At 46.1% G+C, this 23,272-nt stretch overlaps 1 protein-coding gene across 1 annotated transcript in view; it reads left to right on the forward strand.

Moving 5' to 3' along the window:
* The window catches only part of CHRAC1 (chromatin accessibility complex subunit 1), a 44,135-nt gene extending 21,203 nt beyond the window's left edge, over positions 1-22,932 (forward strand). Inside the window, 1 exon segment of the mRNA XM_063925139.1 lies at positions 22,718-22,932. Within this exon segment, the coding sequence (XP_063781209.1) occupies positions 22,718-22,932 (215 nt within the window).
* Positions 22,933-23,272: the final 340 nt, after the last annotated feature.

Raw genomic sequence — 23,272 nt, forward strand, 5'->3', positions numbered from 1 at the left:
TTCTCTCATTAATAATGAGGTTCATAAGTGAGAAGGAACACTCGTGTTAGGTTCCTGGTGCTCAGAACAAGGGAGATGTTATGAAGCGAGTCCAGAGCACCAGGACGTAATGCTGGGAAAGGGGAATGGAAAGGGAATAGCCCTTAGCGCCCTAACTCCGTTGTCTCGCCCGTGTGGTCAGAAATCCCCTGCGAGACTATGGTTGCTTGAGCCCATGGCAGCCGCGTTTGAAGGGCGGATTATGTCTGCCCAACTCCGATGCCCCCTCAGGTCTTAATGGGAGACAAAGGGAAATCCGAGACAGGGTGATAACAAGGGGCCCTCTGACTAAACAACCAGGCCAGGGGCTACAAGCTAACTGACTAAACCTGAGGTATGTGCGGTAACCCGCCAGGGAAAAGGACAACCAAAATCCACTAGTCCGTACTCCTACCCAGCACCGCTGGATACCAGAGTGGATCTGTGGGAGCGGAATCCTCCGCAAAAGCTCCGGAACACAAATAATAAAAGATAAATAATTAAGCGGCCCAAGCCGCAACACACGGCTACGCCGTGACTCACGAACACCACTGGATGTTCAAAGGTGCTCAGTCAGGACTCCAGGAACAGATGACGACTTCCGAGTACAGGACAACTGAGAACAGGAACGACCGGATACAGCAGGACTGAAAACACTTTCAGCAAACAGATTCAGCATTAAGGAAGCTCAGGAACTAGCAGGAACCAAGCTCAGAACTCAAGCAGACTGAAAACCCAGAAATATCACCAGCATCTGCGAACTGCAATCAGCCAGCATATAACAGAGAGGCCTAATTAATAATCCAGTGCAGCTGGCCTATTGCAGGACTCCAAGCTGACAAGATGCAATTAGCAGCCAGATGAGGCTGAACACATGGGAACAAGCTGCAATTGCACAGACTCACCAGCGGCAGCAGACAAGAGTAATCTAAAACAGAGCAATGGGAAATCCTGGCATGCAAGACAACTAAATAAACATAAAATAGAAATGAACCACTACCTGTGGTTCATAACAGTATCCCCTCCTTAAGGGTGAGCTCCGAGCACCCCATGACACCCACGGGGAACATAAACAGAAGTATAACATAAAATACATAACAAAAATGCAAAACAGGAATGAGCCACAGCCGTGGCTCATAACATTACCCCCCCCCCCTTGAGGAGGGGTCAAAAGACCCCAAAATTCAGACTATCCAGAACAAGGGATACAAAAAAAAAAAAAACCTGACACACTGGTCTAACAGACAAGAAAACAAAAACAAGCTGTAGCAACAACTAGTAACAGTGCCCTCCCCCTAACGGTGGCCACAGGACACAAGACAAGGAGAGAAAAAAATCTCTTTTTTTTTTTTTTTTTTTTTTTTTTAAAACAAGGCAAGAGTCAAAAAATTATTTCTTTTTCTTCTTCTTCTTTTTACAAAGCTCTTTAGGTCTGACCAAGGTAATTCCCCAAACATTGTCTGAACTGATGGTACCACCCAGCAAGGCTGCGTTCAAATCAGAGACAGGTTTCTTACCCTTGGGAGCTGAACTTTCTGGTAAAGTACTATTATTAGAAGAAGAAGAAGTCAAAAAAGCACATCCTGCAGTCAAAACATCGGGCTGGGACTCTTGTGCAGAGTTTACAGTATTTGGTGGACTCTCAGCAGACAAGACGGGTGACTTAGAGGAACCTGAACCAATTTCTTTGGAACCGTATCTTTTAACAATTGCATCACAGAATGCTAGGGGATCCTGAAGAATGGGATCTTCAGCTTTCATTAGGCTGGTTGCCCACTCAGAAGGCTCTCCTCTAAAAGAATAAATCAGATAGAGCCCAAGGTTTTCTGAAGTGATGCCCAGAAATGGTCTAGACAACATAATAGTGTAATAGTGTTTGAAAAGCGCCAGAAATTGGGCGAAGTCCCCATCAAAGGTTATGGATGTTGAGATAGAGTCAGGATCTGTTTCCTTCTCATCTGACTGACTGGAGTGCTTTGCTAGGACCTGGTCACTATTGACCTTACTCGAGGCTGAGACTCTCTGAACCCCACCCGGGGCTGAGACTTTCTGAACCCCACCCGGGGCAGTGACTTTCTGAACCCCACCCGGGGCAGTGACTTTCTGAACCCCACCCGGGGCAGTGACTTTCTGAACCCCACCCGGGGCAGTGACTTCCGGGAACCCCGCTGGGGCAGTGGCCTCCGGGGACCCCGCTGGGGCAGTGGCCTCCGGGAACCCCGCTGGGGCAGTGGCCTCCGGGAACCCCGCTGGGGCAGTGGCCTCCGGGAACCCCGCTGGGGCAGTGGCCTCCGGGAACCCCGCTGGGACAGTGGCCTCCGAGAACCCCGCTGGGGCAGTGGCGTCCGGGAACCCTGCTGGGGCAGTGGCCTCCGAGAACCCCGCTGGGGCAGTGGCCTCCGAGAACCCCGCTGGGGCCAGCACCTCGGATTCTTTTACTGGGACCGGGCCGTTGGCCTCCCTGACTGGGATCGGGCCATCGGCCTCCCTCTCTGAGTCGATAATTATCGAAAGTTCTCCCGGGACTATGACTTCCGGGACTTTTGCTGAAGCAATAACGTTCAGATCCTCCACTAATGCTATGCTTCTTAAGTTCTTTCCTGGGGAAGCGACTTCTAGACCCTTCTTTGGGGCTGCGTCTCTCGAGACCCCACTTGGGGATATTACTTCAAAGATCCCTTCTGGGGTTTTGCTTCTCGAGTTCCCCTCAAGAACTATGGTTTTAGAGACCCTTTCTAGGGTTGCGCTTTTCAAGTCCCTACCTGGGGTAACAGCTTCTGAGACCCCTTCCGATATGGACACCTGAACTATAATATTTGATGTCCCTCTATAAGCTAGGGCATCAGGTACCGCTCCAGCACTCTGGGCATCGGGTACCGCTCCAGCACTCTGGGCATCGGGTACCGCTCCAGCACTCTGGGCATCGGGTACCGCTCCAGCACTCTGGGCATCGGGTACCGCTCCAGCACTCTGGGCATCGGGTACCGCTCCAGCACTCTGGGCATCGGGCACCGCTCCAGGACCCTGGGCTACGGGCACCGCTCCAGGACCCTGGGCTACGGGCACCACTCCAGGACCCTGGGCTACGGGCACCACTCCAGGACCCTGGGCTACGGGCACCACTCCAGGACCCTGGGCTACGGGCACCACTCCAGGACCCTGGGCTACGGGCACCACTCCAGGACCCTGGGCTACGGGCACCACTCCAGGACCCTGGGCTACGGGCACCACTCCAGGACCCTGGGCATCGGGCACCACTCCAGGACCCTGGGCATCGGGCACCACTCCAGGAACCTGGGCATCGGGCACCACTCCAGGAACCTGGGCATCAGGCACCACTCCAGGGACTTGCAACTCCGCTTCCACAGGAACCTCAAGAGAGGAGAGAAACATTCTCTTTTGATTCCTGAATCTATAATGGGGCTCCCTTGCCCAAGGACCCCAATTATAGGACAGAGAGCTTTTTTGTGTGGGTTGTGTGACAAGTGCCTCTGCCACAGTAGAGACAGGAGTAGGTCTTGTATCATGACTCAACTTGGCCAGAGGGCAAGACTGTCACCACACTTTGGCTTGCGCAACTTACAGGTCTGCAGATAATGGCCTAAACCCCCACAATATAGGCATAAGTTTAAGTTTCTGCGACGCAGACGCTCCTCTTCTGAGAGCCTGGGCCGCAGAAAACTTTTAAACCTTTTCTCTTCAATTAGACCAGAGGATTCTCTTGTCACCATACTGTGAGCAAGAGTCTCTTTAGAGATAGATGTACTCTCAACGACTTCTGGCAAAATGAGCAAGATTTTAGTCAGAAGGTTTTGCAGTTGCTTTAGGGATTGCTGCAAAACTTCTAGTCGCTCTGGTCTCAAAGCACTGAATACAGAGTTCAGAGCTGCGAGAGATGCCTGCAGGGCTTGCATAGTAGACATAGGAGGATTTAAAACTAGACGAGACAAGACAAGGCAAGACAAGGCAAGGCAAGACAAGGCAAGGCAAGACAGGGCAAGGCAAGACTAAATTTTGCTAAACAAAACAAGACTTTTTTTTTTTTTTTTTAAACACCGGACTGGATTCTAAACACCGGACTGGATTCTAAACACCGGACACCGGACTGGATTCTAAACACCGGACTGGATTCTAAACACCGGACTGGATTCTAAACACCGGACTGGATTCTAAACACCGGACTGGATTCTAAACTAGACACTGGACTGGGCCAAAAAAGAAAAAAAAGTTTTATTTCTTTTTTGTGGTATTGCTGGTGATAATGTTAGGTTCCTGGTGCTCAGAACAAGGGAGATGTTATGAAGCAAGTCCAGAGCACCAGGACGTAATGCTGGGAAAGGGGAATGGAAAGGGAATAGCCCCTGGCGCCCTAACTCCGTTGTCTCGCCCGTGTGGTCAGAAATCCCCTGCGAGACTATGGTTGCTTGAGCCCATGGCAGCCGCGTTTGAAGGGCGGATTATGTCTGCCCAACTCCGATGCCCCCTCAGGTCTTAATGGGAGACAAAGGGAAATCCGAGACAGGGTGATAACAAGGGGCCCTCTGACTAAACAACCAGGCCAGGGGCTACAAGCTAACTGACTAAACCTGAGGTATGTGCGGTAACCCGCCAGGGAAAAGGACAACCAAAATCCACTAGTCCGTACTCCTACCCAGCACCGCTGGATACCAGAGTGGATCTGTGGGAGCGGAATCCTCCGCAAAAGCTCCGGAACACAAATAATAAAAGATAAATAATTAAGCGGCCCAAGCCGCAACACACGGCTACGCCGTGACTCACGAACACCACTGGATGTTCAAAGGTGCTCAGTCAGGACTCCAGGAACAGATGACGACTTCCGAGTACAGGACAACTGAGAACAGGAACGACCGGATACAGCAGGACTGGAAACACTTTCAGCAAACAGATTCAGCATTCAGGAAGCTCAGGAACTAGCAGGAACCAAGCTCAGAACTCAAGCAGACTGAAAACCCAGAAATATCACCAGCATCTGCGAACTGCAATCAGCCAGCATATAACAGAGAGGCCTAATTAATAATCCAGTGCAGCTGGCCTATTGCAGGACTCCAAGCTGACAAGATGCAATTAGCAGCCAGATGAGGCTGAACACATGGGAACAAGCTGCAATTGCACAGACTCACCAGCGGCAGCAGACAAGAGTAATCTAAAACAGAGCAATGGGAAATCCTGGCATGCAAGACAACTAAATAAACATAAAATAGAAATGAACCACTACCTGTGGTTCATAACAACTCGTTTATAATTCTCTCCCATTCATCTTTGAATGAATCCGATGAGGTCTCAAAGGAGGCTTTCTTATCTATTTTTAAACCTCTAGGGATCACTTCATGTGCCACATACTTTTCTAGTGTGACCATTTCCCACCAGATTTTCTTTTCTTTCAGTAGGGTGTTTTCTAGTCTGCGCATGACATTTTCTAAGCTGACATCCAGAAGTTCAATACGCTCACCCTCATCTTTAAATAAATTATCAAAGAGGGTCTTTCTTTGATCCCTGTATTTGAACATTTCGGCTGCAGTCCAATATCACTCAAAAAGGAGAGAACAAATCAAATGTACAAAAAAAGTTTGAGAAATGGATGGACTGCGCACTAAGGCTGCCTAGAAACTCAAATATCCCAAAGTGTCCCTCCAAAAACACCTTGAAAACAACGTAGTAGCAAACAGAATTATGATAGATGTAGTTCACAGACACCTAAAATGTATGTACAAAGATAATAATATGCCAATACATTCCTTTCATGGTGAAAAAACTCCTCAAACCTTCATTCCCTTTTGACAGATGAATTCTCACCATATAGGGAAAAAAACAAAAAAATACATCATGTGCAGTACAATTAATTTAATAAACTGACATACACATACAACGAGTATTATAAAAAATAGATTTAAAACAAAGTCCCCAAGTCCTGATTTAAGTAGTTCTGACAGAACAATTACCAGAGTTCGTAGAGAACCGGTGTGAAAACAGATCTCAGACAGGCACGTTAGTCAATAGTCACCAAATAGTCTCCCCGGGTGGACAGTCTGGGATGGCCCTCGGGCAAAGAGTACCGCAGTTCAGTCCTTAACCGGAACTTGGGGGTTCAAATGATCAGCCGATGCATTTCGACCCAAATGCTCTGGGTCGAAATGCAGAGAAGAAGGGAAATGAGAGAAGAAGGGAGCTCGCACATCTAGATGAGGAAATAAAAAAATGCAAAGATCTCATTGTACCCTCTGCAGATTTGCCCGACTACAAAATGTTTGAGAATAGAATAGAAGTGAATATTAAAAAGAATGAAAAGATAATGGTAGAAAGGAAGATACGCAAATTTATAAGGGATAAAAAAGCTTTAGATGAAGAGGTTTTAAATATAAATAAGACTCCAGAGAAAATTATGAAACCACATACCCAATCAGATAGGGGAAAGAGAATTTCAGGTAGAGATCAGGTATCCCCACAAAGAGATGAAGGTTCCAATATTAGGAACCGTAATCATCACAAACCAGGAGATTATAGGGTGAGAACTAGATTTCCCCAAAGACATCAAATGAATTATGGCAATAGATATCGATCTAATGACAGAAATCAGGGATGAACAAGGGATAGATATGGGGGAGATGGAGGGAGGAATATAGGGAAAAAGAGGGGGTTTTTGATCGGACTCCACTATCAACAAGAAACAGATATGAAACATTGGAAGACAGACATGAAAGTTCCCATTTTTTAGAGAGGGGGAGGAGGAATCTCCGTTGGAAGTAAAAGGAAGGGGCACACATAGAGGGAAGAGAAGGGGGTTAAGTAGAAAAAACATAACAAAAGGAAAAAAAAGCCTAACAATGCATTGAGGGGTGATGTTGAGAAAGACACCACCACGGGCATAGGGATGAAAACTAATGAGAATCATATGTCTGAAAATGAAAAAGGAGTTAAGATATTTAATATTAGTTCCCATGTTTTATTCGGCATATGAAAGGAGAGTTTTAGAAAAAGGTCTAAAATATGCCCCTGCTACCTCTATAAATAAGTTTGAGACCTTTATAGACATACATAAATTTGTCCGTAAACTGTGCATAAAAAAGTTCTTCCTTACCAAAGAGGGAACAACGGATTTGGGAATTGTGGAAACACCGACCAGGACTCCTTTTAAACCAAGATCAGTGTTCTTTCCCACACAAATGGAAGGGAACTTCATAGATACATTTTGTGAGTTGGTGAAAGAGGACCTGAGGTATATAAAATCAACAGGCATGAAACCAAACCTGACCTTTAAAGAGAGGGGGGCCCTCAAGGAACTCAAAGCCAACTCAGATATAACCATCAAACCCGCAGATAAGGGCTGGGGGGTAGTCGTTATGGACACTGGATGGTATTTGAAGAAAGTAAAAGAACATGTAGGGGACAGAGATACCTACCAAAAACTTCGATCAGATCCAACAGTGAGAATCTTTTCAGATTTACAGATCCTTGTTGACAGATATAAGGAATTGGGGATTTTAGAAGAAAAGGAGGTTAAATTCCGTCTTAACCCGAATCCAATTACACCAGCACTTTATTTATTACCCAAAGTGCACAAGAGCATCACAGATCCCCCCGGTAGACAGATTATATCAGGGATGGAGTCAGTCACGGTCAATCTGTCCGAATATATTGATTACTTTCTCCAACCCTTGGTAATAAGCAATCCATCACACTTGAAGGACACAAGGGATTTCCTGGACTTCTTATCTACTCTAAAATGGGAGGAAAACATGTACCTGGTTACAGCGGATGTTAAATCTTTGTACTCGATAATTAATCATGAGGCAGGTGTTAAAGCGGTTACAAAATATTTAAGAAAGAGTTCCTTAGAAGATCAAGTACAAAATTTTATTATAGATGGTATAAAATTTATATTGAACAATAATTATTTTATTTTTGGTGGGGAATTTTACATTCAGAAAATTGGCACAGCCATGGGCACCAGATTCGCTCCAAGCTATGCCAACATTTTCATGGGAGATGGAATTTGTTTGGAACAACAACCCGTTTGGAGCGAGTCTGGTGTCCTGGCGTCGATATATCGACGATAATTTTTTCGTATGGAAGGGAGAAAGGGAAATTTTAAATCAATTCTGTTCCTATTTGAATAAAAATTCCCTGAACATAGACCTTACCTTTAAAATTGATAAAAGTACAGTGGACTTTTTAGACATTACGGTGTCGGTGGAAAATCAGAAAATCTGCACTAGGACCTTCACAAAACAGACCGACTCGAGAACATTCATAGGTTATGATAGTTGCCATCATATGAATTGGCTAAATGCAATCCCATTGGGTCAATTCAAACGCTTGAGGAGAAATTGTACAAGTGAAAACGCCTTCAAAGAACAAGCAGACGAATTAAAGACACGATTCATAAAGAATGGGTACAAGAGGGAAAGAATAGAAAAGGCTTTGGAAGAGGTTCAAAAAGTGGATAGGGAATGCCTATTAAAGGTAGATAATAAGGAAAAATCCCAAAATAAGAGGTATGAGTGGGCCTTTATTACGGGGTAAAATTCCCAGTATAAGGTTTTAGAAAAATCTGTCAGAAAGAATTGGAACATTCTGAGGAAAGATCCGATCCTAAAAGTGGTGATTCCGGAACGTCCAATTTTCATTTACAGAAAGTCCCCCAATTTGAAGAATTCGTTGGTAAAAAGCTATCTTCCTCTAAAAAAACGTGAGGGCAGGATTGCCACCAGAGGCTTTCACCATTGCGGTTCGTGTATGGGGTGTAGAGAAGTAAAAAGTGATGGCACTAGAAAATTGGACACTATTAGCATAAATGGTTATACTTTTAAATTAGAAGATTTCATTACATGTAATATGAGTAATGTTATATATTTTATAGAATGTTCATGCCACCTTTTTTACATAGGACGTACCTCTCGACCCCTAAAAATACGGATAGGGGAGCATTGCCGGAACATAAAAAAAGGGTTAGAGACCCATGCTCTCTCTAACCACTTTAAAACAACTCACAACTGTTCCGTTTCAAGCATTGTCAGGTTTGCTGGGATAAAATTGGTAAGATGTAATCCTCGCCAAAAGGATAGTGCTTCTCTTTTGGCTAAATGTGAGATGAAATTTATTTTTTATTTTAATACACTTCATCCGCAAGGCATAAATAAGGATTTTGAATTAAAGTGGTTTTTATAGGATGTTTTTATGCAGGACCTATACGGTTTTTATAGAAACCTCCTTTTTATGCAAGATTAATATATTTTACATACGATTAAGATATATATATATTTTTTCACATACACATTTTGTACATATATATATATATATATATTGGACATTGGTGCAGGATGTGTGTGCTTTTATTGAATATATCCGTCTGATATTAAACCACCATTTGTTTGATAATTCTTTTAGGTCATTGGAGATTCTCTTAAAAAATATAGAAATCTGAACTGGTTAAAATCTGTGTTTATGTGTGGGAATTGCCATAGTAACAATGGACCATGTAGGAGGCAAGGCCGGAGGAATACGACAGGACGGAGGTGACGTGATGGGCTCTGACACGCGGGGACCAACCACGAGTGAAGACGCACCCGAGGTTACCACGGAAACGGAGTTGCCGTTGGAACGACGCTGGCGGACCCTTAGCGACGGCTTCCAATGACGCCGGGACGTTTGTCAGGGAAACGGCGCTGGTGTGAGGGGATTGCTGGCGGACCTTCAATGACGACCACTGGTGGGACGTAGGGTGGTTACCAAGGTAACAGAGTCAACACGTGGGAAGTCCCGCGAGTCGGGGAATACGTGACACACTTCCGGATCAGGCCAACCACTGGCTGTGCAAAGTAAATGATTGACATTAGAATCCTCCATTAAATGATTAATAAAGTGAAAATGGAGGCTCCTGATTGGATTATAGATATTTAATGGGTAAAGAAAGAGGATTGGTTATGTGGGATATATAAGTGATTTTTGACAGAAGGACTTTCACACTGCCTTGAGAAAGACCTAGAGCATTTGGGTCGAAACGCGTCAGGTGATCATTTGGATCCCCAAGTTCCGGTTAAGGACTGAACTGCGGTACTCTTTGCCCGAGGGCTATCCCAGACTGTCCACCCGGGGAGACTATCTATTGACTATTGACTAACGTGCCTGTCTGAGAGCTGTTTCACACTGGTTCTCAACGAACTCTAGTAATTGTTCTGTCAGAACTACTTAAATCAGGACTTGGAGACTTTGTTTTTAATCTGTTTTTTAAAATACTCGTTGTATGTGTATGTCAGTTTATTAAATTAATTGTACTGCACATGATGTATTTTTTTGTTTTTTTCCCTGTATGGTGAGAATTCATCTGTCAAAAGGGAATGAAGGTTTGAGGAGTTTCTTCATCATGAATGGAATGTATTGGTATATTATTGTCTTTGTACATACATTTTAGGCGCCTGTGAACTAAGGTTTGACTTTAAACTTCTGTTTTGTCTAGGGTCACAGAATCTCAAGCATCTTTCCCGCTCCTGGGAGCAAGTAATTGAGTCTGAATCTACAGGCAAGCATCCCATTATTGATCCAGTGGCATTCTCCACCGTAAGGATGGACTCTATGCCCCCCCCAGGGAAAAGCCTCATAAAACCAGCTCTCAAAAGGAATCTCTTGCAATGGTCACATTCCTCTCGCTTCGCCGGACAGGCAGATATTCAGAAAACATTTGGTGGCCGACCCTGAAGAAGGATATAGCAGAGTTAATTGCATCCTGCCCTAAGTGTGCCCAGCACAAGGTACCACGCCAGTCACCCGCTGGACAACTGGTACCTCTGTCTGTCCCTCACTGTCCGTGGACCCATTTATCAATGGACTTTATTACGGATCTTCCTGAGTATAACAAATACAATACCATCTAGGTGGTAGTTGACTGGTTCACCAAGATGGCTCACTTCATTCCGCTGACCGGTCTTCCGTCAGCTTCCAAGTTGGCTCAAGTCTTCATGCAAGAGATCTTCAGACTACATGGTCTTCCTGAAGAGATTATCTCCGATAGAGGTGTCCAGTTTGTAGCCAAATTCTGGCGAAGTCTGTGTTCGGCACTTCAAGTCAAGCTAAAGTTTTCTACGGCTTATCACCCCCAAAGCAATTGGCAAACCGAGAGGGTGAATCAGGACTTGGAGGCCTTCCTCTGAATTTACATTTCCTCACGCCATCGGGCAAATGGTACTAGAGCTCCTGTATGTCTAAGAACCCAATACAGGTTGAGTATCCCATATCCAAATATTCCGAAATACGGAATATTCCGAAATACGAACTTTTTTGAGTGAGAGTGAGATAGTGAAACCTTTGTTTTTTGATGGCTCAATGTACACAAACTTTGTTTAATACACAAAGTTATTAAAAATACTGTATTAAATGACCTTCAGGCTGTGTATATAAGGTATATATGAAACATAAATGAATTGCGTGAATGTAGACACACTTTGGGGTAAATTTACTAACATTCGTATTTTCCCGTTTCAGGTCAAAGTTCAATCACGAATGACATCGAAAGTGTAAAACTGCAACTTTTTGAATTTGTTACGACGGATTTACTAAGCTGCCGTATTCGGGTTTTTCTTTTGTTCCGATGTCGATGTCATTCGTGGTTTTTTTTTTATTTTTACGGCAGTGATTAGCAAAACACTGCCGACTTTTTTACAATGAATCTCGGCCGGATCTGTGTGATCCGTGCTGGGGTTCATTTTTTTTTTTTTTTTAAATTAAACACTGTAAAATCCTTAAAAAAAATTGCGTGGGGTCCCCCCTCCTAAGCATAACCAGCCTCGGGCTCTTTGAGCCGATCCTGGTTGCAGAAATATGGGGAAAAAATTGACAGGGGTTCCCCCATATTTAAGCAACCAGCATCGGGCTCTGCGCCTGGTCCTGGTTCCAAAAATACGGGGGACAAAAAGAGTAGGGGTCCCCCGTATTTTTAAAACCAGCACCGGGCTCCACTAGCTGGACAGATAATGCCACAGCCGGGGGTCACTTTGATATAGTGCCCTGCGGCCGTGGCATCAAAAATCCAACTAGTCACCCCTGGCCGGGGTACCCTGGGGGAGTGGGGACCCCTTCAATCAAGGGGTCCGTCCCCCCCAGCCACCCAAGGGCCAGGGGTGAAGCCCGAGGCTGTCCCCCCCATCCAATGGGCTGCGGATGGGGAGGCTGATAGCCTTTTGTGATAATGAAAAGATATTGTTTTTAGTAGCAGTACTACAAGGCCCAGCAAGCCTCCCCCGCATGCTGGTACTTGGAGAACCACAAGTACCAGCATGCGACGGAAAAACGGGCCCGCTGGTACCTGTAGTACTACTACTAAAAAAATACCCAAAAAAAGACAAGACACACACACCGTGAAAGTAAAGATTTATTACATACATGCACACAAACATACATACATACTTACCTTATGTTCACACGCAGGTCGGTCCTCTTCTCCAGTAGAATCCAAGGGGTACCTGTTGAATAAATTCTACTCACCAGATCGCGGGTCCCAGGGTCCTCGGGGCATCCATTTGTAATCCACGTACTTGCATAAAATAAGAAAACGGAAAGCCGAGCCATGAACTGAAAGGGGCCCCATGTTTTCACATGGGACTCCTTTCCCCGAATGCCAGAAACCCACTCTGACTGATGTCTAAGTGGGTTTCTTCAGCCAATCAGGGAGTGCTACGTTGTAGCACTCTCCTGATCGGCTGTGTGCTCCTGTACTGAGTGACAGGCGGCACACGGCAGTGTTACAATGTAGCGCCTATGCGCTCCATTGTAACCAATGGTGGGAACTTTCTGCTCAGCGGTGACGTCACTTTAGGTCAACCGCAGGGCAGAAAGTTCCCACCATTGGTTACAATGGAGCGCATAGGCGCTACATTGTAACACTGCCGTGTGCCGCCTGTCACTCAGTACAGGAGCACACAGCCGATCAGGAGAGTGCTACAACGTAGCACTCCCTGATTGGCTGAAGAAACCCACTTAGACATCAGTCAGAGTGGGTTTCTGGCATTCGGGGAAAGGAGTCCCATGTGAAAACATGGGGCCCCTTTCAGTTCGTGGCTCGGCTTTCCGTTTTCTTATTTTATGCAAGTACGTGGATTACAAATGGATGCCCCGAGGACCCTGGGACCCGCGATCTGGTGAGTAGAATTTATTCAACAGGTACCCCTTGGATTCTACTGGAGAAGAGGACCGACCTGCGTGTGAACATAAGGTAAGTATGTTTGTATGTTTGTGTGCATGTATGTAATAAATCTTTACTTTCACGGTGTGTGTGTCTTGTCTTTTTTTGGGTATTTTTTTAGTAGTAGTACTACAGGTACCAGCGGGCCCGTTTTTCCGTCGCATGCTGGTACTTGTGGTTCTCCAAGTACCAGCATGCGGGGGAGGCTTGCTGGGCCTTGTAGTACTGCTACTAAAAACAATATCTTTTCATTATCACAAAAGGCTATCAGCCTCCCCATCCGCAGCCCATTGGATGGGGGGGGACAGCCTCGGGCTTCACCCCTGGCCCTTGGGTGGCTGGGGGGGGGGGACCCCTTGATTGAAGGGGTCCCCACTCCCCCAGGGTACCCCGGCCAGGGGTGACTAGTTGGATTTTTGATGCCACGGCCGCAGGGCACTATATCAAAGTGACCCCCGGCTGTGGCATTATTTGTCCAGCTAGTGGAGCACGGTGCTGGTTTTAAAAATACGGGGGACCCCTACTCTTTTTGTCCCCCGTATTTTTGGAACCAGGACCAGGCGCAGAGCCCGATGCTGGTTGCTTAAATATGGGGGAACCCCTGTCAATTTTTTCCCCATATTTCTGCAACCAGGATCTGCTCAAAGAGCCCGAGGCTGGTTATGCTTAGGAGGGGGGACCCCACGCAATTTTTTTTAATAAAATAACAACTTTCCCACCCCTTCCCACTGATATACATGCACGGATCTCATGGATCCCTGCATGCCTATCCAATCACGGGAAAAAAAAGCAGGTCTGTTTTTTTTTTAGCACTTTTTTACGAGTTGTAATTTTTCACGGCAGTGTTTGTTTTTTTTTTGCTTTGCACTTCTTAGTAAATTACCGAGATTCATACTTAAACAGCCGCGTTTTGACCGATGGTGTATTCATTCGTAATTTTTTTCTTGGACTTGCAAAAAATTACGAATGCCCTCATCACTGCCGTGATTATTGCTTAGTAAATTACCGAGATGACACTTTGATGAAAAAACGGCATCTCGGTCAAAATCGGGAGCTTAGTAAATTTACCCCTTTGTTTAATGCACAAAGTTATAAAAAATATGGGCTAAAATTACCTTCAGGCTGTGTGTATAAGGTATATATGTAACATAAATGCATTCTGTGCTTAGATTTAGGTCCCATCACCATGATATCTCATTATGGTATGCAATTATTCCAAAATACGGAAAATTCGGATATCCAAAATACCTCTGGTCCCAAGCATTTTGGATAAGGGATACTCAACCTGTTCTACCTCCCCGGTTCACCTACACGTCAGCCCCTACATCTGAGGCTTCCCCAGGTCAGCCTCAGCCCTCAGTTGTGACAAGAAGGAGGCAAAGTTGGTTGCAGTGAGGGACGAGGGAGAGGGCAAAGGAGAGAGTTGAAATTACTAAAGAGTAGAGATGAGCGCCTGAAATTTTTCGGGTTTTGTGTTTTGGTTTTGGGTTCGGTTCCGCGGCCGTGTTTTGGGTTCGAACGCGTTTTGGCAAAACCTCACCGAATTTTTTTTGTCGGATTCGGGTGTGTTTTGGATTCGGGTGTTTTTTTCCAAAAACACTAAAAAACAGCTTAAATCATAGAATTTGGGGGTCATTTTGATCCCAAAGTATTATTAACCTCAAAAACCATAATTTACACTCATTTTCAGTCTATTCTGAATACCTCACACCTCACAATATTATTTTTAGTCCTAAAATTTGCACCGAGGTCGCTGTGTGAGTAAGATAAGCGACCCTAGTGGCCGACACAAACACCGGGCCCATCTAGGAGTGGCACTGCAGTGTCACGCAGGATGTCCCTTCCAAAAAACCCTCCCCAAACAGCACATGACGCAAAGAAAAAAAGAGGCGCAATGAGGTAGCTGTGTGAGTAAGATTAGCGACCCTAGTGGCCGACACAAACACCGGGCCCATCTAGGAGTGGCACTGCAGTGTCATGCAGGATGGCCCTTCCAAAAAACCCTCCCCAAACAGCACATGACGCAAAGAAAAAAAGAGGCGCAATGAGGTAGCTGTGTGAGTAAGATTAGCGACCCTAGTGGCCGACACAAACACCGGGCCCATCTAGGAGTGGCACTGCAGTGTCACGCAGGATGGCCCTTCCAAAAAACCCTCCCCAAACAGCACATGACGCAAAGAAAAAAAGAGGCGCAATGAGGTAGCTGACTGTGTGAGTAAGATTAGCGACCCTAGTGGCCGACACAAACACCGGGCCCATCTAGGAGTGGCACTGCAGTGTCACGCAGGATGTCCCTTCCAAAAAACCCTCCCCAAACAGCACATGACGCAAAGAAAAAAAGAGGCGCAATGAGGTAGCTGTGTGAGTAAGATTAGCGACCCTAGTGGCCGACACAAACACCGGGCCCATCTAGGAGTGGCACTGCAGTGTCACGCAGGATGGCCCTTCCAAAAAACCCTCCCCAAACAGCACATGACGCAAAGAAAAAAAGAGGCGCAATGAGGTAGCTGTGTGAGTAAGATTAGCGACCCTAGTGGCCGACACAAACACCGGGCACATCTAGGAGTGGCACTGCAGTGTCACGCAGGATGTCCCTTCCAAAAAACCCTCCCCAAACAGCACATGACGCAAAGAAAAAAAGAGGCGCAATGAGGTAGCTGACTGTGTGAGTAAGATTAGCGACCCTAGTGGCCGACACAAACACCGGGCCCATCTAGGAGTGGCACTGCAGTGTCACGCAGGATGTCCCTTCCAAAAAACCCTCCCCAAACAGCACATGACGCAAAGAAAAAAAGAGGCGCAATGAGGTAGCTGACTGTGTGAGTAAGATTAGCGACCCTAGTGGCCGACACAAACACCGGGCCCATCTAGGAGTGGCACTGCAGTGTCACGCAGGATGTCCCTTCCAAAAAACCCTCCCCAATCAGCACATGATGCAAAGAAAAAGAAAAGAAAAAAGAGGTGCAAGATGGAATTGTCCTTGGGCCCTCCCACCCACCCTTATGTTGTATAAACAAAACAGGACATGCAAACTTTAACCAACCCATCATTTCAGTGACAGGGTCTGCCACACGACTGTGACTGATATGACGGGTTGGTTTGGACCCCCCCCAAAAAAGAAGCAATTAATCTCTCCTTGCACAAACTGGCTCTACAGAGGCAAGATGTCCACCTCATCTTCACCCTCCGATATATCACCGTGTACATCCCCCTCCTCACAGATTATCAATTCGTCCCCACTGGAATCCACCATCTCAGCTCCCTGTGTACTTTGTGGAGGCAATTGCTGCTGGTCAATGTCTCCGCGGAGGAATTGATTATAATTCATTTTAATGAACATCATCTTCTCCACATTTTCTGGATGTAACCTCGTACGCCGATTGCTGACAAGGTGAGCGGCGGCACTAAACACTCTTTCGGAGTACACACTTGAGGGAGGGCAACTTAGGTAGAATAAAGCCAGTTTGTGCAAGGGCCTCCAAATTGCCTCTTTTTCCTGCCAGTATAAGTACGGACTGTGTGACGTGCCTACTTGGATGCGGTCACTCATATAATCCTCCACCATTCTATCAATGTTGAGAGAATCATATGCAGTGACAGTAGACGACATGTCCGTAATCGTTGTCAGGTCCTTCAGTCCGGACCAGATGTCAGCATCAGCAGTCGCTCCAGACTGCCCTGCATCACCGCCAGCGGGTGGGCTCGGAATTCTGAGCCTTTTCCTCGCACCCCCAGTTGCGGGAGAATGTGAAGGAGGAGATGTTGACAGGTCGCGTTCCGCTTGACTTGACAATTTTGTCACCAGCAGGTCTTTCAACCCCAGCAGACCTGTGTCTGCCGGAAAGAGAGATCCAAGGTAGGCTTTAAATCTAGGATCGAGCACGGTGGCCAAAATGTAGTGCTCTGATTTCAACAGATTGACCACCCGTGAATCCTTGTTAAGCGAATTAAGGGCTGCATCCACAAGTCCCACATGCCTAGCGGAATCGCTCCCTTTTAGCTCCTTCTTCAATGCCTCCAGCTTCTTCTGCAAAAGCCTGATGAGGGGAATGACCTGACTCAGGCTGGCAGTGTCTGAACTGACTTCACGTGTGGCAAGTTCAAAGGGCATCAGAACCTTGCACAACGTTGAAATCATTCTCCACTGCACTTGAGACAGGTGCATTCCACCTACTATATCGTGCTCAATTGTATAGGCTTGAATGGCCTTTTGCTGCTCCTCCAACCTCTGAAGCATATAGAGGGTTGAATTCCACCTCGTTACCACTTCTTGCTTCAGATGATGGCAGGGCAGGTTCAGTAGTTTTTGGTGGTGCTCCAGTCTTCTGTACGTGGTGCCTGTACGCCGAAAGTGTCCCGCAATTTTTCTGGCCACCGACAGCATCTCTTGCACGCCCCTGTCGTTTTTTAAAAAATTCTGCACCACCAAATTCAAGGTATGTGCAAAACATGGGACGTGCTGGAATTTGCCCATATTTAATGCACACACAATATTGCTGGCGTTGTCCGATGCCACAAATCCACAGGAGAGTCCAATTGGGGTAAGCCATTCCGCGATGATCTTCCTCAGTTGCCGTAAGAGGTTTTCAGCTGTGTGCGTATTCTGGAAAGCGGTGATACAAAGCGTAGCCTGCCTAGGAAAGAGTTGGCGTTTGCGAGATGCTGCTACTGGTGCCGCCGCTGCTGTTCTTGCGGCGGGAGTCCATACATCTACCCAGTGGGCTGTCACAGTCATATAGTCCTGACCCTGCCCTGCTCCACTTGTCCACATGTCCGTGGTTAAGTGGACATTGGGTACAACTGCATTTTTTAGGACACTGGTGAGTCTTTTTCTGACGTCCGTGTACATTCTCGGTACCGCCTGCCTAGAGAAGTGGAACCTAGATGGTATTTGGTAACGGGGGCACACTGCCTCAATAAATTGTCTAGTTCCCTGTGAACTAACGGCGGATACCGGACGCACGTCTAACACCAACATAGTTGTCAAGGACTCAGTTATCCGCTTTGCAGTAGGATGACTGCTGTGATATTTCATCTTCCTCGCAAAGGACTGTTGAACAGTCAATTGCTTACTGGAAGTAGTACAAGTGGGCTTACGACTTCCCCTCTGGGATGACCATCGACTCCCAGCGGCAACAACAGCAGCGCCAGCAGCAGTAGGCGTTACACGCAAGGATGCATCGGAGGAATCCCAGGCAGGAGAGGACTCGTCAGAATTGCCAGTGACATGGCCTGCAGGACTATTGGCATTCCTGGGGAAGGAGGAAATTGACACTGAGGGAGTTGGTGGGGTGGTTTGCGTGAGCTTGGTTACAAGAGGAAGGGATTTACTGGTCAGTGGACTGCTTCCGCTGTCGCCCAAAGTTTTTGAACTTGTCACTGACTTATTATGAATGCGCTGCAGGTGACGTATAAGGGAGGATGTTCCGAGGTGGTTAACGTCCTTACCCCTACTTATTACAGCTTGACAAAGGGAACACACGGCTTGACACCTGTTGTCCGCATTTCTGGTGAAATACCTCCACACCGAAGAGCTGATTTTTTTGGTATTTTCACCTGGCATGTCAACGGCCATATTCCTCCCACGGACAACAGGTGTCTCCCCGGGTGCCTGACTTAAACAAACCACCTCACCATCAGAATCCTCCTGGTCAATTTCCTCCCCAGCGCCAGCAACACCCATATCCTCCTCATCCTGGTGTACTTCAACACTGACATCTTCAATCTGACTATCAGGAACTGGACTGCGGGTGCTCCTTCCAGCACTTGCAGGGGGCGTGCAAATGGTGGAAGGCGCATGCTCTTCACGTCCAGTGTTGGGAAGGTCAGGCATCGCAACCGACACAATTGGACTCTCCTTGTGGATTTGAGATTTCAAAGAACGCACAGTTCTTTGCGGTGCTTTTGCCAGCTTGAGTCTTTTCAGTTTTCTAGCGAGAGGCTGAGTGCTTCCATCCTCATGTGAAGCTGAACCACTAGCCATGAACATAGGCCAGGGCCTCAGCCGTTCCTTGCCACTCCGTGTGGTAAATGGCATATTGGCAAGTTTACGCTTCTCCTCCGACAATTTTATTTTAGGTTTTGGAGTCCTTTTTTTACTGATATTTGGTGTTTTGGTTTTGACATGCTCTGTACTATGCCATTGGGCATCGGCCTTGGCAGACGACGTTGCTGGCATTTCATCGTCTCGGCCATGACTAGTGGCAGCAGCTTCAGCACGAGGTGGAAGTGGATCTTGATCTTTCCCTAATTTTGGAACCTCAACATTTTTGTTCTCCATATTTTAATAGGCACAACTAAAAGGCACCTCAGGTAAACAATGGAGATGGATGGATTGGATACTAGTATACAATTATGGACGGGCTGCCGAGTGCCGACACAGAGGTAGCCACAGCCGTGAACTACCGCACTGTACTGTGTCTGCTGCTAATATATAGACTGGTTGATAAAGAGATAGTATACTCGTAACTAGTATGTATGTATAAAGAAAGAAAAAAAACCACGGTTAGGTGGTATATACAATTATGGACGGGCTGCCGAGTGCCGACACAGAGGTAGCCACAGCCGTGAACTACCGCACTGTACTGTGTCTGCTGCTAATATATAGACTGGTTGATAAAGAGATAGTATACTCGTAACTAGTATGTATGTATAAAGAAAGAAAAAAAAACCACGGTTAGGTGGTATATACAATTATGGACGGGCTGCCGAGTGCCGACACAGAGGTAGCCACAGCCGTGAACTACCGCACTGTACTGTGTCTGCTGCTAATATATAGACTGGTTGATAAAGAGATAGTATACTCGTAACTAGTATGTATGTATAAAGAAAGAAAAAAAAACCACGGTTAGGTGGTATATACAATTATGGACGGGCTGCCGAGTGCCGACACAGAGGTAGCCACAGCCGTGAACTACCGCACTGTACTGTGTCTGCTGCTAATATATAGACTGGTTGATAAAGAGATAGTATACTCGTAACTAGTATGTATGTATAAAGAAAGAAAAAAAAACCACGGTTAGGTGGTATATACAATTATGGACGGGCTGCCGAGTGCCGACACAGAGGTAGCCACAGCCGTGAACTACCGCACTGTACTGTGTCTGCTGCTAATATATAGACTGGTTGATAAAGAGATAGTATACTCGTAACTAGTATGTATGTATAAAGAAAGAAAAAAAAACCACGGTTAGGTGGTATATACAATTATGGACGGGCTGCCGAGTGCCGACACAGAGGTAGCCACAGCCGTGAACTACCGCACTGTACTGTGTCTGCTGCTAATATATAGACTGGTTGATAAAGAGATAGTATACTCGTAACTAGTATGTATGTATAAAGAAAGAAAAAAAAACCACGGTTAGGTGGTATATACAATTATGGACGGGCTGCCGAGTGCCGACACAGAGGTAGCCACAGCCGTGAACTACCGCACTGTACTGTGTCTGCTGCTAATATATAGACTGGTTGATAAAGAGATAGTATACTCGTAACTAGTATGTATGTATAAAGAAAGAAAAAAAAAAACACGGTTAGGTGGTATATACAATTATGGACGGGCTGCCGAGTGCCGACACAGAGGTAGCCACAGCCGTGAACTACCGCACTGTACTGTGTCTGCTGCTAATATATAGACTGGTTGATAAAGAGATAGTATACTCGTAACTAGTATGTATGTATAAAGAAAGAAAAAAAAACCACGGTTAGGTCACTGGTATATACAATTATGGACGGGCTGCCGAGTGCCGACACAGAGGTAGCCACAGCCGTGAACTACCGCACTGTACTGTGTCTGCTGCTAATATAGACTGGTTGATAAAGAGATAGTATACTACTAATATTATATACTGGTGGTCAGGTCACTGGTCACTAGTCACACTGGCAGTGGCACTCCTGCAGCAAAAGTGTGCACTGTTTAATTTTAATATAATATTATGTACTCCTGGCTCCTGCTATAACCTATAACTGGCACTGCAGTAGTGCTCCCCAGTCTCCCCCACAATTATAAGCTGTGTGAGCTGAGCAGTCAGACAGATATATAATATATATAGATGATGCAGCACACTGGCCTGAGCCTGAGCAGTGCACACAGATATGGTATGTGACTGAGTCACTGTGTGCTGTGTATCGCTTTTTTCAGGCAGAGAACGGATTATAAATAAAAGTGGTGGTCACTGGTCACTATCAGCAAAACTCTGCACTGTACACTACTGAGTACTCCTAATGCTCCCCAAAATTAGTAAATCAAGTGTCTCTCTAATCTATTCTAATTCTAAACGGAGAGGACGCCAGCCACGTCCTCTCCCTATCAATCTCAATGCACGTGTGAAAATGGCGGCGACGCGCGGCTCCTTATATAGAATCCGAGTCTCGCGATAGAATCCGAGCCTCGCGAGAATCCGACAGCGTCATGATGACGTTCGGGCGCGCTCGGGTTAACCGAGCAAGGCGGGAAGATCCGAGTCGCTCGGACCCGTGAAAAAAAACATGAAGTTCTGGCGGGTTCGGATTCAGAGAAACCGAACCCGCTCATCTCTACTAAAGAGGTGATGGGGATTAGAGAACTGAGAGGAGATGAGTAACTAGAAGAATGATTGCTTGGCAAGGGAGAGGGCGGAACTGAAGGAAGAGAGGACAAACTTGAAGCAGAGGAAGACCGTCAGAGAGCAAGATTTCCTCCAGACGCGCAAGCATTTTTGCAGGAACTGGGTCAGTTTGTAGTGCCAGGGTTGGGGTTTGAAACGGCGGAGGGGGACAGTGGAGATGGGGGCAACAGAATCGAGTGCAGAGGTGAGGGTAATGTTGTAGAGAGACACTGCTTGGTTAGGTCAGGTCATGGTGGAAAGAGAAGAGAATTGAGTGAAGAGGAGAGGACAGCGGGGTCGAGAGTCTCGAGATTGCGCCTGGTGACGGTGGCTTTGGGCAAGGGAAGGAGTGGATTAGGTGAGAGAGTGAAGAATAATAGATGGTGGTCAGAGAGGGGGAAGGGAAAGGTCAGAGTGAACACACAGATGGGTGAAGACAATGTCAAGAGAGTGGCCGAGACAGTAGGTGGGGGTGAAGGTCCATTGAAAAAGGCCAAAGGATGAGGAAAAAGCAAGAAAATTGGTGGATATGATATTAATTACGTCTATAGGGATGTTAAAGTCGCCAAGGATGATAGAGGGAAGGTCAGTAGAAGGTTCTGGTAATCAAGGCAGAAGATATGGGCATGGCTGGTAGTTTTAGTGTCTATGAGGAAGATAAGGGGCCAGATCCTGGAAGTTACTTGCTCTTTTTTGCTTCCCTCCCATCTCTGAATCAGACCCCATTTACAGAGGAGCTCATTTTGCATCTGTCCCAAAGTCTTCAGTGGAAAACATATTCAGAATATAAAGCCCTGTACATAATAACATTTGCGGGAGATCATTTACAAGCCCATCCAATATAATTCTCCAATAACAAGTGATGTTGTATATAACCTATTTCTACATTAAAGTGTGTGTGGTATGTTTTATGTTTCATTCACAGACATATTGCCCAAAACAATACTAGGCAACGACTACTTGATGATGTTGCAGATAGAAGAGGAAGGTGATGATGATGATGATGATGATGATGATGATGATGATGATGAAGACGACAAGGAGAATGATGAAGAGGAAGAGAGCGACGAGACTGATGAGAAAGATGGGATTTATGAGCAAGATGAGAATAAAGAGGAGGAGGAAGATGATGAGTAATGACAGTCTCTCTATGCATACTTTTGAACTGCAGATTTATTTTGGTACATTTATTTTCTACAACATCCCAACTTTACTGCTCCACTAGAGAACAATACAGTGTTCTGAATATCAAATAACAGTTATTACATTATAGTAGTACCAATTCCTGGACTTTCATACTTTTTCCTAAATGTAAAGTCTTATATGCATCATAGCAACATACAAAGAGAGGCGTCACTAACTTCTCAAACACCCAGTGCGGCCGGGTGAAAAATAGGTGTGGCCTCGTGGGGCATGGGCGTGACTCGTGACTTCACAAGACTGGGCATGGCTTCGCGGTGGTTGGGCCTGGCATCCT

Source organism: Pseudophryne corroboree, chromosome 5 (genome assembly GCF_028390025.1).
Source record: "Pseudophryne corroboree isolate aPseCor3 chromosome 5, aPseCor3.hap2, whole genome shotgun sequence".
Lineage (NCBI taxonomy): Eukaryota > Metazoa > Chordata > Amphibia > Anura > Myobatrachidae > Pseudophryne > Pseudophryne corroboree.